The sequence below is a fragment of the Sprattus sprattus genome (genome assembly GCF_963457725.1).
Source record: "Sprattus sprattus genome assembly, chromosome: 1".
NCBI classification, from domain to species: Eukaryota; Metazoa; Chordata; class Actinopteri; order Clupeiformes; family Clupeidae; genus Sprattus; species Sprattus sprattus.
Window position 1 is genome coordinate 34,891,720 of NC_137920.1, and position 19,775 is coordinate 34,911,494.

At 45.4% G+C, this 19,775-nt stretch overlaps 1 protein-coding gene across 4 annotated transcripts in view; it reads right to left on the minus strand.

Annotated features, from left to right (window-relative positions):
• Window positions 1–642: 642 nt before the first annotated feature.
• Window positions 643–19,775, minus strand: part of add3a (adducin 3 (gamma) a) — a 108,329-nt gene continuing 89,196 nt past the window's right edge. For all 4 annotated transcript variants that reach the window (XM_080837971.1, XM_080837970.1, XM_080837969.1 and 1 more), the window contains 9 exons: window positions 19,615–19,764; window positions 19,194–19,337; window positions 18,577–18,675; window positions 17,043–17,216; window positions 14,415–14,666; window positions 10,849–10,965; window positions 10,589–10,672; window positions 8,844–8,937; window positions 643–3,054 (listed from right to left, as the gene is read on the minus strand). In XM_080837971.1, the coding sequence (XP_080694097.1) occupies window positions 2,804–3,054; window positions 8,844–8,937; window positions 10,589–10,672; window positions 10,849–10,965; window positions 14,415–14,666; window positions 17,043–17,216; window positions 18,577–18,675; window positions 19,194–19,337; window positions 19,615–19,764 (1,365 nt within the window). In that variant the 3' untranslated portion in view covers window positions 643–2,803. The remainder of the gene's footprint in view (window positions 3,055–8,843; window positions 8,938–10,588; window positions 10,673–10,848; window positions 10,966–14,414; window positions 14,667–17,042; window positions 17,217–18,576; window positions 18,676–19,193; window positions 19,338–19,614; window positions 19,765–19,775) is intronic.

Genomic DNA, 19,775 nt, shown 5'->3' on the forward strand with positions numbered 1-19,775 from the left:
CATCCCACCCCACCCCGTTCTCCTGCCCTCTGGGTCCAAATCCAGGACTTTCACATTGCTGGCTGGGATGTCTCCATTGCTGGTTTGGCCTGCCCACTCCCAACCCGCTGACTGACCAACACTGATTTAGAGGATAAGTGACAACCTACTTTCTTTTTCTTTTTTTTAAACGGTAGAGTTCACTCTTGGGTCTCTGTAATCCCGGACGAGCTTTTGGTAGATTATTTTTTTATTTCCAGATATTCAGGGGAAAAAAAAAAAATTCAATCAGAATGAAGGAACAGATGGAGGGGAAATTAATAAAGTGTAACCACGTCTCTCCCAGTTGCCATTGCCATTCATTTCACGATTTCATGATTGTAACCCCATCCGCTCAAAATAGTACTTGAATGTGGGTACAGAGGAACATAAAAAAAAAAAAAAACAGTTGAAATGACAAAATGGCAGCAAACTAAAACTTAGGGTCTCAAAGTTACCATGGCGACAGAGAGAAGTCTGTGGCCTGGTGTGGTGCCATTTCATTGCAGTAAATAACGTGTGGCTTCCACGTCATGCAAGTGACTCGTAAGAGTTTGATAGTGGTCTCGTGACCCTCCTGGTACCCCTGCCCATCTCTTCCTCTCCCTCCCTCCCTCCCTCACTCACTTTCTCTCTCTCTGTAGAACGAGCAGGAAGATTGTAGCTCAACCTTTGTCTTGCAATTATACATCCAAAAAAAAAACAAAAAAAAAAACAACAACAACAACCTTGATATCTGTATGGCTCATTGTAGGAAGAAACACGCACAGGAAATGGCACTCCAATTCGATTCCATACGGAGACCAGAGACTCCTGCTTCACACTTCCTGGCTGGTGCTTCCACAGTGGTTGAGAATGGTGACTGTACTGCTAGTTTATAATGCACTTTCATATGGGATAGAGATTTGTTTTTGTTTTGTTGTCGTTTTGCTCTACATAGTTGTTAACAAATACATATATTTTATATAATTGGATGCTTAACACACACACACTCACAAAAAAAAACACTCTCTGTTTCTACTCCCTTTCCATACACCTGAAATGTCGTTCCCCAGTTTCTCAAACTTTTCATGTCGTCTTTGCATCTTCTCTGCTACTGACACTTTCTATCTTGCCTTCCTCGCACCTCCTTCAATGGTGAAACCGCCTACATGCACGAGTTTGTGTTATACACCATTATAAAAGTGCAGAACAATACAAAAAAAAATACAAATACAGAATCAAACATTAATTCAATGCATCCAGTTATCATATACCTCCAATATATGCAGTTTTATTGTCTGAGCTACAATGATGAGGAGCCCGGCATCACCGAAGCCATATAAAGTCCAAAGAGAACGAGAGCGAGAAAAAAACGTTGACCATTTTAACTCTCAGTAAAAGCAAATTGAGTAAAAACTTAAAGCATCTAGCAAGAAATCAGAGATGAATGTTTTTTTCTTCTTAAAACAAAAAAAAAAATCCAAATGCAGGATGTAAAAATGATGAGATTCCATTTCACTAAAACGTGATTGTTTCTTTTTTCCATTAAGTTTGGCAAGAGGGGGAAAAAAAAACAAGTGGGGAAGCTGATTAACGAGACTATACAGGATTGTGAATGAAGTCGGAGTGCAACAGGATGCGATCCCAATTCTGCCTCCAACCTAACGACCCTTTATGACCTTTTAAAGGTACAAACCCATTTAATCTCTCTCGACAAGAGACACGGGTGAAGACAGGGTAAAGACGGAAATAGCAGACAGAAAGGATGAAGGGTATATAAGAGGAAGAAAACACAACAAATCATAAACCCTGTTTAAAAAAAAATGTCTCAAACTGATTCCAGTGACTTTCGCGTCTGTGGTGTAATCGCTCACCCTTTTCACTAAAAGAGAGAAGAGCCCAGAGCACTGGGAAGCAGACCATGATTGACAGGACTCATATAAACAAAATGGCTGCCAGCCACAGAGGATGAGTTCATGAATGCTAAATCGCCGTGCTGTGCAGCTTGTTTGTCGGCCATAGTGCCCGCTAACACTTAAGGCCAATCATTACGCAGCGGGGAATCACACAGGTGGAGATAACCGACTTCTAAAGACTGCAAACGGAGTTCCTCTTGCAGGAAAAGCCAGTTTACCGGCTGATATCCTGTCTCCCCCCCCCTCCCCCCCCACTCCCTAGAGAGCTTACTTACAAATCCCCATGATTTCTTTGAAATTCATCCTCTTACATGATTCCTCAGAAAATTCATCTTCATTCATCTTTCAACTAGAGTGATTAAAATCAGCATTCTTTTTGTTTTGCATACAGTGGTGGGATTCTTCTCTCTTTTCCCTTAAAAAAAAAAATGTAATGACTTAAAAAAACAAACAAACACAGACAGAAGTAATGCGTAACACACAGAAGAGAGAGAGGACTCAAAACAGACCCGGCTGGATGGAAAGTGAAATGCTGACGACAAAAGGGTAGAATTTGTGTGTGTGTGTGTGTGTGTGTGTGTGTGTGATCTCTAATAATAATTAAAAAAAAGCTACCAAATGAACCGTGAAGAGTGGTGGAAAGTTCTTGGCATACAAAGACTGGAAGAAATAAATCAAAATAAAAGCTTCACTGCCACAGGTCACACCCACTACACACATTTCAGATTCCCATGCCTGAGGAATCAGCCTGACTCCTCCATCTCTCCGCCCCCCCTCCTCTGCTGCACTCCTAATCTCTAAAAAAAAGGTGTGACGAGGGTGCCCGAAAAAGACAACTTGCCCTCACCTCACTCACTCCCTTCATCCATCTATCCCACTCTTCTCTCTCAGGCTTCCACCTTCTCCTTCTTCTTGTTCTTCTTGAGGAAGGACGGTGTGCGGAACTTCTTCTTCTTCTTGTTGGGGGACTTGGAGGGTGAGCTGTCGGGCGAGAGCGCCTCCTCGATCTTCTCGCCGGTCGGCGGCTTCAGGCTCTCGGCGCTGGTGGTCAGCTGACTCATGCGCTTGTTCAGCTCCTCCTCCTCGTTGCCGTTGTGGCCCTCGCCCTTCCCGTTGAGCAGCGGGCCCGTGTGGTTCTCTGTGGGTCGGGAGAGAACGGGACAACATTAATACGAAGTGCATCTGGAATGAGAGAGAGACGTTACAGTTTTCCCGACCTCTAGACTTAAACTACACTAAAAAATGACAACGACTACAAACTCAAGCTACTCATGATGTCTCAGCTGTGAGGCAGCACCTCCGGCAAACATCACACCCTTCACGACTCACTTGAAATTAATAAAAATATACTCAGGCCATCTGCTTCCAAACTCTCCACATATATTTTAGCATTTCGAATATCTGCTTCCATTTTCTCCACACATAGTGCAGAATGCAAATTCATTTCTATTGTCTGAATTAATATCCTTATACCCTTCTGCGTATCCCCAGTGAAGTACTTCAAATCCTCTACTCTGCTGATACGGGTTCTGTTCCTGCACGGATTAGGGGCAAATTACCACCGCATACGAGTCTAAGCCGTAATTGAGCCGAAGCAGTGGCTACGTATATGCATTAGCGCCTTCATAGTATCATATTATGAACATAATACATCTTCTACAGTATTATGCTCTGTGTATTGAAGTTTTGATCTCAATGGGGGCCACTAGTGCTTTAACTGTTAAATGGAGGGGAGGTGCACAAGGCAGAAAACTCGGGAAAAATCCTTTCATATCTAATGAAAATACAGAACTGACATAAGTTGGATAGTACTGCAACATAACTGTAACTGTACTGTAACATACTGTAATACTTTGTAATAAGTGGATATATACTGACATTAATGTACTATTACTGACAATCACAACTGAGGAAAGTGTTTTCATATAATGACAATCTACTAATCACAGCTCTACCCTCGTCTTTCTCTGTCATCGACGAACTAAACAACCACAGATCAGCCGTGACCGTAGAGGACGATGGAAGGGGGACAAAGAAGCCAAGCCTGATGACACGCCAGCGACAATTACTACAATGGCCGTTCCTGCTTATCTACAGCAATCAAATCAATTGTCACTAATTAAGAACAGACACAGTGAATTATGTAGGAGAGACAATGCCCTAAGGCTAACTTGAGATGGGTCTGATATTATGCTTCCTGTTTACAAAAGGAGTATTTATATTATTTAATTACTTCTTATTGTGACCTTTCAAAACATTGAAACAGTGAAAGACCCACTTGAGAGCCACTTGGAAGAGGGCGCACTGATTAGATCCTATTTTGTTAAGAGGGGGAGTCAACTAGGGCAAATAATGTCACTGGTCATGTAACCAAGAGAGAGGAGAGGAGAGAGAGGAGAGAGAAAACAGAAGAGATGGAGAGAGAGAAAAGAGAAAGAGTGAGAGAAATAAGAAGAGATAGAAAAATGGAAAGAGAAAGAAACTGACTGAAAGAGAAAGAGAGGAGAGAGTAAAAGAGAGGAGAGTGTGCGAGTGCCAGAATCAAGACCAATAGGCTACAGGTTGAACACAGAAACCATATGACCAAAGGAACAAGTCAGAAGGTACCTAAAAAGGAAGAAGTGCAGAGCTGAAAAAAAAAGCGAGAGAAAGGAAGGCCGCACTAAACCCAGAGCGAGGGAACAGGATGTACCTCCTCCTGTCTGTCTCAGGGCTGCCACAGCTCGGTGTGGCCCCTTTGATGTGTCACAATGCCACAGCGCCACATCAAAGGCTGCTGCACAACAACAATTGACACCCCTCTTTAGGGTCACCGGCTTGGATTGTTTTGACCCCGAACTGTGTCATTAATAGAGTGGAGCCGCCGTATGTTTGTGTTTGTCCTGAGCCTGGTTGTGTGTGTGTGTGTGCACAATTATGTTTGTGTTTATGTCCTGATCCTGGTTGTGTGTGTATGTGTGTATGTGTGTGTGTGTGTGTGTGTGTGTGTGTGTGTGTGTGTGTGTGTGTGTGTGCAGACTTGTGTTTGCAGAGGGCTCAACTCAGGAAGTGGGACAAACCTCTCATCCTAGCTATATTGATCCCTGCTTCTGAGCTGCCAATTTAAGGAAAGGTTTTCCCTGATAGACTGGGCTTTAGACTGAAACACCACTAACTTTGCCATCAGAGCAAAGGCTTCTTCATTCCTCTCCTTGCGAAGATTGCGCAACTATTTCGGTTTGACTCACAAAAATGTAAACACCTTAATATATTTTTTTTTTAGGAAGTGCTCTGTACTCGCCTTACCCCAAAATCCAGCCAGTCGAGTGTCAAAAGTTTATACCTCAGCAAGCACTTCTGCTTTGTGAAGCTGACTACACAGTTGCATCAAACTGATTTTGTAGTTTTGAAACTACTTCTTAAAAAAAGTAAAGGGCTATCATTAAGCCTTGTTACTAGTGGACTGTGCTATGTTTCAGTAGAAAAACACACAAACACATGCAGTTACACAAACACAGACATGCTCGCACAAATCTAGCCACACTCGCTCTTAAACACACACATCGTGACTAAATATCTAGAGGACCCAGCCCCTCTGTCCAACTCCGATACCTTCTTTAGCAGGAGTGATTTGTGGAGACTGAGGCAAGGAGAGAGACTGGGAGAGTGTGGACGCATCGTCGGAGGTTAGCTGGTCGTGCTCACCATCTGCAGGAAGTGAGGAAGGGAGTGGGGGTGCAGGGGTGCAGGGGTGAGGGGTGGGGGAGCAGGGGTGAGGGGTGGGGGACAGATTAGTGAACACACAGGTTAGAAACACAGAGAGAGGAGAGAGAGAGAGAGATAGATTGTGTGTACTATCAGAGAGAGAGAGAGAGAGAGAGAGAGAGAGAGAGAGAGAGAGAGAGAGAGAGAGAGAGATTGTGTGTACTATCAGAGAGAGAGAGAGAGAGAGAGAGAGAGAGAGAGAGAGAGAGAGAGAGAGAGAGAGAGAGAGAGAGAGCGAGAGAGAAAGACAGCGAGAAAGAGCGAGAGAGAGAGAAAGACATGCACATTCACAGCGGTTGTGGTTAAAGTCTGCTCTGATGAGCTCAGTGGATGCAGACTGTGGGTGTGAGTGTGGTTTGTGGGGATGATGATGACAGAGGGAACCTTTGAGATGCAAACAAACACAGCAGATGACATCAACCCAGATTAGAAGACGACAAATCAACCTCATGTGCTCGGGGAGGTGTGCGTGTGACAGGGTGTGTGTGTGACAGGGTGCGTGTGAGTTTGGGGGAAGGGGTGGCAGGGCAGGTCAGTGACAGGATTAAATGTATGAGCCTCAACGGTTTGTGGTGGTGGAGCTTGATGATGCCGGCCAGTATTTGGGGAGCATTTCCTCCAAGCGTGTAGGGCCGTCACATAAGGCGCAGACACAGAGTGGACTAGAGCATAGAGGACGTGGCGGCTGCAAGCCCATTCCAGAGCTCTGGAGTCGAGGAGGCGGTGGATGTCCAGCTCACCCCGTCAGCATCACAAGGGCACAGGAGGGGCAGCTCAAACTGATCAATCCTTCAGATCTCAGATCTCTCTGTGACACGTGCTGATGGCAAGAATCCAGCTACTACACTCTTAGTGTGTGCGTGTGTGTGTGTGACAGAGAAAAGTAATTAGGCATGTTGGTGCAGGAGTATCAATGGACAATGGTATCAATGGTGTGTGTAGCAACGGAGAGAAGAAACACAATCGCAGGAATACTCGTCTTTGTGATACTGTGTGTGTGTGTGTGTGTGTGTGTGTGTGTCAGAGTGTGAGCAAGCATTTATATCTGTAGAGAGTAGAGTAGAGGACGCATACACTAATGGCATGAGTCCCATCTCCTACTCTCTGTGATTGAATGTGTGTGAGTGTGGGATATTAGAGTGTGGATATATGCCTGCCTATCGCAATGCAAAGGAGCACATACACACACACAAAGACTAATGGCATCCATCCATCTCCTGAGCGCTTTGATTGTATGTGCATGCATGTGCTACTCAACATTGCTACACACAAACACACACACACACACACACAAACACACACACAATCACACGTTACTAATGGCCACCATGTTGACCCCGAGACGTTTTCCCCATACATGCTGTATTGATCTCCCCCTCTGAAAGGCTCTCCTCCCTGCTGATCTTATAATTACCATCGACTGAAGACCGCAGGGGTCGAATAAGAAGCCTTCACATACATGACAAATGCAGGTAGCTCTTTCAGACACATGAACAAACACACACACACAGATCTATTCACCCTATAGCTTTATATAGGGCCTGTGTGTGCGTACGTGCCTGTGTTTGGAGCCAGGCAGTCATTTATAAGGGCTATTGTGTGATTGACATGACAAAATGGAGGCCCAACCAAACTCAATTGATGTGTGTGCTGAATCCCGGATGTGCAAAGGTTGCTGTGGTGGCGTACTCCTGACGGCATTCTCAAAGACCATCAGAAGAATCTCGGGTGTGGCCGTTCAGCACGGACGGAATCTCGGTAGAGATGGCTGCCGGAGATGAAAGGTCACAGACATCGGGCCAGGTCTGGGAGCAGCCACACAGACACGTGAAAGACCAGGCAAAACTAGACCTAGTGCGTCAAACAGGCCAAACTGGAGCCAGTATCTCCAAAGTATTCTTTCAAGCCTTTTTTCTCTCCACTTGTTTGTGCAGTGTGTATGAGGAGGCATCACAAGACCTCATGATCAGACGATTACAGGAACAATGCCACTGATAAAAGCCTTCAGGGAGGGTGGGGCCCAACAGAGAGAGGAAATGTGTGATCACATCGGGTTCATATGAGAATGAGCAAATATGTGCAAGTGCAAAACTGTGCACACTTTTGCTGGTTTCTCCAACATTTCCTATTCTACCTTTAACTGTACCTTAAACTTCCTACATACATGTAAATGCAAATTCCTTTACCTATAAAAGCGTAATACATCCCAATGTTACCATGCATGAGTGGAAGTGAATAATCTCTCTCTGTTTGCTATTAAAGTGTTTCTATGACTACCAGTGGGTGACATCTGTTATCACGGACATCATTATTTGTGGGTGATATGTGACCTCATTATCTACTGCTTGACCTTCTGCCGACCTCTGACAGAATGACCTCTGCCTGAATATCTCTCGACCTAACTGGCTTCGGGTGGCTGTGGCCGGTGGATCCTGTTACTGGCCAGTCCAGCCCGGAATGCTGGATGAGGGAGTCACTCTGTTTCACCTCGGGCTCGGGTGCAAGTTTTGTTTTCAGGCAGGGTGATGTCATGCGCTGGTATCTGTGTTTTGAGCCTGAATGAGTGGCGTGTCGTGGTGTGGTGTGGTGTGGGTTACTCTTCACACATAAACCTTTTCTCTGTCTAGGTGCAAGGTCTCCATTACCCTGACCTTGGGTCCATGCATCATTTATATGAAGGTGTGTGTGTGTGTGTGTGTGTGTGTGTGTGTGTGTGTCTACCTGTCTGTTCTTTCAAAAAAAGAAAGACTCTATATGTGCATTTCATCATGGGTGTGGGCACATGTGTGCTAACATCATGGATAATACTGATCCAATGAATCTTATGTGATAATAAATGGCATTGCTTTAGTGGACTGGATGTGCTTCTGCCCTTGTACACATATGTGTACATTCCAACGTTTGTGAATGTTTATCCCATTTTCTAACCCCAGGAAAGTGCATGTAATGTATATGCAGACTATGTACCCAAAGTTACACTTAGAAATGTGTGGGTATGAAAAAAGTGTGCATTCAACTGAATGTTCACATTAGTGTGTTCAATCTCATGGTTGTTGTTACACATTCTGTGAGTGTGTGTGTGTGCGTTTGTGTGTGTGTTAGTTTTAGAGTTGAGCGTGTGTGTGTGAGAGTTTGTGTGTGTGTGTGTGTGTGTGTGTGTGTGTGTGTGTGCGCGCGCATTACCGGTGAGGCGTTTGCCGTCCACGTTGTCGGTCAGCTCGCTGAAGGGGTTTGGAGGCAGCGGCCCTGTCTGCTCCTCATCTTCTCCTGTGTAAGGCTGAGAAGGACGGGACAGACAGACAGGACAGGACAGGACAGGACAGGAGAGGAGAGGAGAGGAGAGAAGGGACACAAACAGTGGGACAGGACGGGGGGAAGACCAGAGAGGAAGAGTCAGTTACTATGAGTAGCAATAAACAGTCAGTCAATGTGATAATGTCTTCTTCTCAGAAAGCACACACCTACATCTCTGCATACAAACACCCACTCTTCATGCTTACAGTTAGTGTTGAAACTCACACCACTGCACACTGGGTCATACACACACACACTCATGTCAAAAACATGGAGATCCATGTTAAACAAAAAAAAGACAAATTGAGTGACAAATCATGACACTTAACAGAGAAGTGCACTACAGAAATAAAACGTCCACATGCGACAATCTGCGTCATACTCATGGACAGACATGTGGCACTCTCATCTTCAACTTACAACCTTGCATAACTCTGGACTCAGTATGAAAGTGAAAACTAGGAAAAAAATAAGTGAAGACCTCATGCAATGCTGTGCTGATCGTCTAAGATAGAAACCACTTAACTCAGGAACAGAAAATACATGGAAAACTGGGCTGCAATCAACATACACAGTGAGTCGTTTACCTTTACTGGACCCTCACCCTTCAGACACAACACACACACACACAGATTGCAAGAAGAGAAGAACAGGGAGATGTTTCTCTTATTTAAAGTTCATTAAGAATCATGAGCAGTACTTTCTTTGAACCGTTTCATGTGCATCCAAGACCATCAAATGCCATTAGTGCCCTGTGGCATGACCGAGTACTGTAAAGCAGCACCACCTTGTGGTGAATAGTGGGACTGACATTTCAGAATCTCAAAGGCCATGATGCTTGCTAGCTGTCCTCTATAGAGTATCTACTTTATTTTAAACTCACCAATATTCAAGGGCACCTACAGTACAAGGATGCATACAAGTTACAATCAATCACCTGGCTCTGGCTAGGTTCCGAACCGCAAATATGACTGAAAATGTCCTTACAACCCAAGCAGTACATAATTTTCACCAATCCCCAAAGCTAGCTTCCTTTAACCCAGAAGTGTGACCTCAACTTGCCAACTGATGCGATAAAACCTATCATCTATAAGCTATGGACCATCCCTGACCAAATTCACACAAACATCTCTTTATACAGTACTTCACTCAATTGCTTTGTCCAAATCAAAAGCATTACGGACACATTTCCAAACCAATCACCTGCTCATGAAAGCTACATGAGGGATTGGAGCAGCATGAAAGTCTCACAAACAGGAAGCACTCGTCTGACTGTGCTGGGTCTGAACACTCCTGCGGATGATGGCGTACGATTCTAAGCAAACTCCCCACACCGACCTTTAGGACATGGTTTTACTTGTGCTCACATCCCAGACCTCGGAAGATGCAAACCACGTTAGAGTATTACGATCCACACAAAGATCAAGGTTTTAGTAACCAAATAAGACCCACACAAATGCAGAACACACATTAGTGTCAGGTGGAAAGGGGTCCTAGGGGAATTAAAATCCACCCTGTTAAAGTTGGAGTAGATCTCAGTGTGTGAAATTGCAGGCTCAAGGCTACTGGTGTCCCATTGAGAGTAGATCTCTTTCGAACCCAGAGAGCGGGATTCACCCTGTTTGGGCACTCACCGGCGGTCTCTCGATCACGATGCCCGCCAGCTTATGGGACTGGGGCCCTGCTGTTGTCATGTCGTATCTGTTCTGTTCCCGGATCTGTGGGGGGGTGAGAGAGAGAGAGAGAGAGAGAGAGAGAGAGAGAAGGTCACAACAAACAGATAATCAGACACTTCAAGGGGTGGGGGGGGGGGGGGGGGGGGGGGAATGTGACACACAGTCAGGCTTGTGATTGGATGGTGAGGGATGAGAGGCGGTGCTGATGAGGGACTCACTCTGTTCCTCTTCTCCTGCACCTCATGGGGGTTGGTGTTGAGAGGGATGAACTGGTTGGCGTCCTCGATGCGGATAGGGGTACCACTGCTGAGGCTGGAGTCTTCAGATTTCATCCACTGTGGGAGAACAGTCATCATTTATTAGTCATCAGTTACTGCTAATTTGATATTGATTTACTTTACATCATCATACATCTTCTGATTACTAGCTACATAGCAGTACATCTTCTTCAGGGCTTGACACTAACTTTTTGGCTTAGGAGCACTGTGCTCCTAACCCAGAAAAATTGGGAGCACCAGCAAATATCTAGGCGCACCACTATAAAAAGTTGGCCAAACCAAGTAATACTACTATTGATCAATGTTAAAAACCTGGAATAACATGTTTGAACAGATTATAAAAGGAAAGGCATGACCTTGCTTAGGCCTACATTGATAGGTGGAAAAGAATTGCATGTTATTTTAGGTGATTTAGATCAGGGATTCCCAACCTTTTCGACTTTTCGTATTTGTAACAGGTCAGGGCCCAACAGACACTCCGCTTATTTTAGTTTATCTATATTCCATTAGGCTAATTTAATCTATAATCCATTAATTCTAATTAATAAGCGAACATCCGCACCTGCTACAGGTGGAAGCCTAGAAATTAATAAAAGAAAATCTAACTCTAGATATTGCATCAAAATTGTATTGTGCACCAAAAAAACAACATACAATCAAATACAGAACTTAGTTGCAGTAGGCCTAGGCCTATTTGTGCACAGCAAACAAGCAAGGAAATAACACCAGAATATACCCAAAAGATAGCATGCACTCAAATCAAGTGATAAAACATGCAAACAAGACCACTCAGCTAGGCCTAATTAAAATAGGTGATGCTTCAGACATGCAAACAAATAGGTTCAAATAATGTTCAATACAATGATTCAAATAATTGGAAAAATGTATTTAAATCTGTGGATGCAATCTATTATCAACATAAATAGCACTTCCTGGGCAGTAGTTCGAATTGGTAGCTCTCCACAGAAAGGCATGTCCTCTTGGAGAATAACACTCCAATAATAACGCACAAAAACTGCTCAAATGCAGCTTTACTGACGTCCGTCGACTCGTCTAACTTGTTTTAAAAGGAGCGGGCTGCCTTTCATCTGTACGTGATTGCTGGATGTCGCGTCTCCAAATGTCGATTCAGATTTGAGCGCCTCAGACAGCTTTAAAACGCACTCAACACACTGCGCTTGGGCTCAACCTCCATTCACAAAACCAAATACAATTGAATCAGGGTTGTATTTACGCTGAATATTAATTGTTTAGGTAGTAGTTCTTGCGCTTAAGAAACTTCTCAATTTCTCCGCTAATATCGCCACAGACTGGTCTAGTTATTTTCCTAGGGAAGTCGTGGAGTGTGGGTTGGCGACCATCTAACCTGGGACTGCTTTATGTCGGGTGCTTTGCAATAAGGTGATCACTTAAAGACGAGCTGCTTCTGTGCTAGCTAAATTTAGCTTTCAAATGCTCCATACAACTTTAGTTTGGTCGGTTGTTCCGTCATTTTGCCTCTTAAAGGCACCCAGTGCAACTTTCGAGGCCTACGTCTTTTTTACACGTAGTAAGTTTCAATAACTCCATACCATTACATACCGACATTCAAGCAGCAAAGATGAGACGTCGTTGTGTGGTGAGAACTGATAGAAAATCGATAACAACAACAATCGCCGCCATTTTCTTTATTTTTTGGTAACCTACAATAAATAAAGCAGGTTCCAGTCAATGGAAAAATGGCTTCTCCCCACCGGCGATTGTTGTTGTTTACGATTTTCTATCAGTTCTCACCACACAACGACGTCTCATCTTTGCTCCTTGAATGTCGATATGTAATGGTATGGAGTTATTGAAACTTACTACGTGCAAAAAAGACTAGAAATTGAATGTTTATTTTTCATTGAATGTTTACATAAAGTTGCACTGGGTGCCTTTAAGTAGAAACTTTCCGCTCAGCTCTCCCCATCTTCCACTACCGCTTCGTTATCTCCTGCTAAATGACTGCAGGCAACGTTTCGTGTCGTGGAAACGCAAACCGAAAGTAAACAAAGTTGCGTTACCTGCGTTAAAATATTGTATCGCATTAAGCCCGTCTACAATAATATAATAGATTAACGCATTAACGTTGATAGTCCAAATGAATATTGTTGTCAAGTAAAAATCAGTTCTTCTTGGAAAATTAGTGGGGGAAAAAAACACCCTGAAACACGCAATTTTTGCCTATTTCTATAGGCGCAAGCGTGCGACTGTGATTTCAAATCAAGTCGCACGGCCAAAATTCCAGTCGCACACATCAGTCGCACTGGCAAGCCCTGTTCTTTGACACCAGAGCTACAGAAATGTAGAAAGTCTAATGATTGGCCGATGCTGGACATGGTATGTTAGCTTTTATATATACTATCTTTGCATGGATAGTGCAGTTTCCTCTGTGGCCACAAGAGGGCAGAAGCACATCAGAGTTACAGAGGAGATGGGAAGTGTCAGCTCTCTATTTGTTTTGGTCTCGCTCTGTGTCAGCTGAGATTGTCAAAAAAATGTTTCTCAACCTCAGCTAGGAACTGTAAGACGAACAGCCACGTCACGGACTGATCTAGGAGAGCAGTCGGTCCCAACAACTTCACTTGTGGCTCTGGCTTGTTTGCCTTAACAGGGGACTGAAGACACCCCTAAGGCTATGGAAACTGTTGAGACACACTTGTTTCTCCCTGGTCCAGTGACACCCACACAACAATATAAACACCCAGTGGTGAAACTCATTGTTTACCCCAGACAAGGAAGTAACAGACACCTAGTAATGACTCTCTCCTGCCTTTTGTTTTTCCTGGAGACAAACATGCTGGTAGAGACTCAACTGAGTGTCATTAGCAGTCAGCAGTGAATGCGGCAGTGACGCAGTTCTTTGTTTGTGTTGATTTCATCAGTATGGAAACACAACACACAACACTCTGTGTGTGTTTGTTTGAGATTCTCTGCATTGCTATCGGCATACTGAGAGTATGTTTAATTTATTTCAGTAGCTATGGCACTGGGCTACTGGGTAGGTGCCAACTTCACTTACTCAAATAGATCAGGCATCACACGAAGCCAAAAATGTAATGTTCATCAATATCTCTCTTGTATATCGATCAGCCTTGCCTTTTAATGGGGCTTCTGTTCTGACTTCAGGTCTTTAATAATGCCAAAATGAGACTAGCAGCTCACCCCCCCCCCCCCCCCCCCCCCATCTCTCCCTTAGCATGTGTGTGTGTATCAGTCTCTCCGAGTATGTGTGTGTGTGTGTGTGTGTGTCAGTCTCTCAGTTTATGTGAACTGTGCTAAGACTAACTTAAGTAAAGCACCCATGGCCTCCTCATCTCTCCCTTAGCATGTGTGTGTATCAGTCTCTCAGTGTGTGTGTGTGTGTGTGTGTGTGTGTGTGTGTGTGAGTTTCTAAGTGTGTGCCAGTCTCTCAGTGTATGTGAACTGTGTTAAGACTAACTTAAGTAAAGCACCCATGGCCTCCCCATCGGTCCCTCTCCCCTTACCTTTGTGCGTGGGTTGCTCTCGGAGCCGTTGCTCTCGCCGGTGTTGACCTTCATGTAGCTGTTGGGCGAGTTGAGCCAGCGGGTCTTCTCACGCTGCTGCCGCTGCTGGAGCAGCTTGAAGGGCAGCCGGGACGCCGCCTCGTCCTCCTCGAACGAGAATGCCGTCACAGTGGCCGGGATCTCCACCTCGCTCTTGTGCCGCGGCTTGTCCCGCACGATGGGGTGCCGGTAGGCGAAGCCCGTCCGGTAGCCCTGCGGATCAAAGGAGAGGAGAGGGATGTGAGGAAGGGCTGTGTGATTAATACGGTAGAGGTGTGTGTGTGTGTGTGTGTGTGTGTGTGTGTGTCCCTGTCCCACAATGAATGAAAAGCAAAGCTTTTAAGGACATCGAAGAAGGGACAATGGAAAGTGTCATTTTAGAGGATTTCAGATACACATCTAAATGCACTCCCTTCACAGAAGTTGAAAAGAGAACACCTATGATATAAACGAAGAAATAAACTATCTACTTCACCGTTTCAACACATTAGCGGAGGGCTTTTTGGCCTTTGAAAATCAAAATGGCAGTGACCGAACATTACCTCTCTGCCCAAGCTGCATCCAAATCAATAAGAAAGTCGTTAATTACTAAGACGGACCGCAGGAGAGGAGCACGCCCGGGACCAAAGGGATTTCCATCACTCTCCTCCGACAGAGAAAGAGAGGGAAGAGTGACGGCAGACTATGGAGGGAGGAAGGGAGGGAGAGACGTGGAGGAAGAGATCTATAAACGAGCAATCAGCTGACCGCCTGCCAGATGGATTTCCCTGGGCCTGCCCCAATTAGTGCTCCCTAAGAACTAAGTCAGCTTGGACCGACAGAGAATTATAGAGAAGGGGGGGGGGGGGGGGAGGATGAGAGAGAGATGGACAGAGAGTGAGAGAGGAAGAAAGGGAAAGAGATATAGAGAAAAAGAGTGTGTGTGAGAGCTCAAGTGAGATATTCCCTGACAGGTGCTGCTAGTTTTACAGTCAATCAAGCACAGCAGCTGACCTCTGAAAGCACAGGGGCCGTTTGCAACATCTGGCACTGATTCTAGAAGTGCTGTGGTGGACACACACACACACACACACACACACACACACACACACACACACACACACACACACACACACACACACTACTGTGACCCAAAACATGTGTGAAGGGTGTTAAACACCACACTGTGACAGATGGCCAGAGGGATTCTGTTGGTCACAGGAAGTGACAGCGAGAGGACGAGGGTGGGTGATACAGCCGATGGCACACAGTTCTTGTGCCACATCCATTGAACGGCTTACACAACAGGTCACACGGGCACCAGCTGTAACGTGTGCGAGTGTACGGGCTGTTGGTAAGTAGATAAGAGCATGTCTGATTTTTTATGAGTGGGGATAGGTTAACATTACTGTAGGGCATTTCAAAAAAAAAAAAGTAATAACCCAAATGTCTGTCAGCTTAGGAGGGTGTTAAAGACTTTGTTTTCATGCGTCTTGTTTGATTACTGTAAGCTTGTCTGGGTGAGTAATTGCATATGTGTGTGTGTGTGTGTGGGCTTGCATGATATGCAGGTGTATATGAGCACATTTTCTTCAACAGACCTGAGCCAAGAGAGATGGAAATATATGTGCAGTCTTTTTAAGACTATTTGTGCAAACAGGAACATCCAAAGATAGATATAGTATACAACAGGCGTGAATAAAGTGATACTGCACCAGGGTGTAATGTCAAAATGATCGGATTACTTCTAAAAACTAACAGTTTGGAGTTTCCATATTAACATTACAGGCCCTGCAGTAGGAACTCAATGGAAGTCAGTACACCTTTCATCACAGATTCAAATCTTTTATATTTTCAATACCAGTGTCTGCTGCTCTCTCCTGCATGGCTTTGTGTTGCTCTTCCTTTCTCTTTAAAAAGTCTATAGGATTTAAGTCAGACGACACACTTGGCCAGGTCATAGTCTTCACTCCTTCCTTTCTTTAGAAACTCTGGTGTTATTTTGGCAATGTGCTTTTGGATCATTATCATGATGAAATATTCCTATTCTGTCCAGCTTCTGAAGAATGGGAGTCTTTATGCCAGCCAGTATTTTGGTAATCCACAGGCATTCATGGTGCCATCCATGCATGTCATCTCCGACAACACCTGTATGTAAACCTCCCCAACACCTTTTGTACTCATGCAGCCCCATACATCACACTTCATGCTTCACTGGCAGAAAGCTGCATTCACTGTGGTAGTCCTGGCCAGGTTCATACCAAGCATGCTGGACTCCATCTGAGCCAAACAAATGTATATTGGTCTCATATGACCACAGAATACGGTGTTTTGTGTCAAAGAGCAAGCAAGGTTAATTATTTACCTTCTCGGACACCTTCTACAGAGCTAAATTGTGCGAGTAGTGCACTGGCCATGCCGTCATGAGGTTGTCATTTGTGTGTAAGTGATCACAGGTGTATTCACTTTTGTTGGTGTATACTGCATGTATATTTGCAGTCATGTGCATATTTTCAAACATTTTAAGGAATATGAGCAAATTTGTGTGGCTGTATATGGGCGTATGTATGTGTGAGTGTGTGAATGTGTGTGTAGCAAGGTTCCACTCACCAGGTTGTCCAGCATGCGCATGAGCGACTCGAACTCCAGCTCGCCCACCTTCCACTTGTGCTGGCTGCCCATGTTGACGCCGGCCACGGCCACGCCGTGCGTGCGCTGGTTGTACTTCTCCTGGTCCAGCACGATCAGGTTGTCCACGCCGCCCGCACACGAGATGGCATTCACCTGCGGGGAGGAGAGACGACGGGTCACTTCAACTGCGGTGATTTTAAACTGGTCACTTCACCTTCTGTGTTTTCTAAACTGGTCACATCACATGTAAAGCCAGTAATGTATTTGAATGTCCAGAGAGGGTGAAATAAGCAAAGGAGAGAGAGAGAGAGAGAGAGAGAGAGAGAGAGAGAGAGAGAGAGAGAGAGAGAGAGAGAGAGAGAGAGAGAGAGAAGGACGGGACTGTGACTGGGCAATGTCAATCATGGAAAAAAGGAAATAAAAACAGTGAAGGTACAAAAACAGTGCATAAAAACAAACAAAAACACTGTACACCCACACACACACAAACATGGATTCGCTAACACTGTACGTCCCCAGAGGGAATAATGGGATCGCGGCTCACGGACATTTTTCCATAAGTCAAACATGTAACCAGCGGGGGGTGTTTATTTTTAGCTGCGTGACGGAACCATGGGTTAGAGGCTTCGCAGCGCAGATTAATGTTTTTGTTGCACCCTGGCTCCGAGTCAAATTGGGGCACAGATTAATGTTTTGTTGCACCCTGGCTGCAAGTCAAGTTGGGATTTTGTATGCCTATTACATGGAAGGGGCGTACACACCCAGCCTACTAAAAATGTCTCCCACACTTTATCCCGCCTCAGCGACGGCAGGATGCGCTGAAAAAGCAGGCAGGCAAGTCCTTTACCGTCTTCCCTACGTCACACTTCCTGTTGTCTTCACTGGTCAAGCCCGCCTAATTAAAAGTCCCCGCAGGAGTCTCCCGGCGCCCATTATCAAGGCAAATCCTGACATAATCCGCAGAATGCAGATGTTTTGGGAATGTTATTACGACCGCTGAAATTTGGATGGGGCAGGTGGGGGAGAGGGAGAGCGCCAGGCATGGTTTTATGAGGTTGTAAAGACAAGAGGGAAAAGAGGAGGAGGAGGGAGGGGGGGTGGGGGTGGAGAAGAGGGTGGAGAGGAGGGGGTGGGGGGTGGTGGTTGGGTGGGAAACAGCTGGAGGAGAGCCTGGCATAGAAAACAAACAGATTATATAAAGCCCTCTCTCTGCTCCGAGCCAAGAGAGATGAAAACAGAAACATAAACACGCTCTGCATGAACTGTAACGGGGGACATAAAAAAAGGGCCTGGGCTGTTTGCTGGATGAAGGGGAAACAAAGTGATGAGCCGGTGTAAGCAGTGTGTGGGGTGGGGGTGGGAGAGTAGTGTGTAGGTGTGTGTGTGGTCGCCTTGGAATACGCAGCCTGAATGTGTATACCTAGTCTGTGCATGAGTGTGTGTGTGTGCATGCATGTTTGTGCATGCATTTAGTGGAAGACTGGTTGGAAGAGAAGATACATGCATGTCTTACCTGAATTTCACAAGCAAACTGGGCGGTGTAGATGTAGTGAAAGGCTTCTTCGATAGTCTCTCCAAGTGCCACCACTCCATGGTTCCTCAGGACCAGAACCTGTACATAGACACACACCACAACTTTGAGTGTACAGGCCCAAACGCTTCAACCATCCCCATAACACCAGCACAGAACCGACAGTCATCCCCATAACACCAGCACAGAACCAGCAGTTAATAGGTTATGCCTGCGGAGGACACACCCTGGTAAAACACCTCCATTTTACTTAAATCTTCACTTTATGTGGCACTTCATTAAGACAGACAGGCTACGCCCCTAAGTGGCCATCATTAAACAGCAACTGCTAACCAGCATGCGTTCCTGCAGCTCAAGATCAAGGGCAGGGATTCACCCCCCCCATGGAGCTCACATGCTGAGGAAGACATGTATCTGTACTAAACTGGAGAGCCACTGGGATAAAAAGCCTTTGCTAAACACATGTAAATGTAGCCTGCACAGTCATGTGAAATCAATCATGTTTGAATGGTAAAGAGCAGTGAGGTGTGGTCCTCTGTGTGCAGTGAGGTGTGATCCTCTGTGTACAGTGAGCTGTGGTGGTCTGTGTGCTGTGAGACCTTGGTAGAGGGGCCCAGAGCCTTCTGGAGCTCCAAGCGCTCCTCCTGGTCGTCAAGGCTGCCTTGGTAGTTGTAGTAGGCGATGTCGCCCAGGATCAGAGCCTCTTGGGATATGGGCAGAATCCCGCACTTCATGGAGGAGACCTGAGGGGGGAGCCAGAGAGGGAGGTTACACTCAGAGCACTGAGGTGCACGGGGTAGTGGTTCTTCGTAGTGCGTTTAGTGATGGAGAAGTTTGAATTAGGGAAAAATAGAGAGGTACAGACAATCTGAAATATGGAACAAATTGGCATAAGTGACACATCTGTAGTGGGGTTTTAATTGTTTGTAGGTCTGTCTTCTTTAAGACAATCAACTGACTTCTGACTCCGATGTGAACTACATTTCCCAGCATGCCTTGCGGCGTCGGGTGTGTACTCACTGCAGCAGTGGCTGGAGTGTGGATGTGGATGATGCACCGAACGTCGGGCCGCATGGAGTAGATGGCTGCATGGGGGCTGAAGCCGGCGTAGTCGATGCACAGGTTGGTGGAGCCCTGGTCCACCACGTCCCCGATCATGTTCACCTTTACCTGGGGGAGCA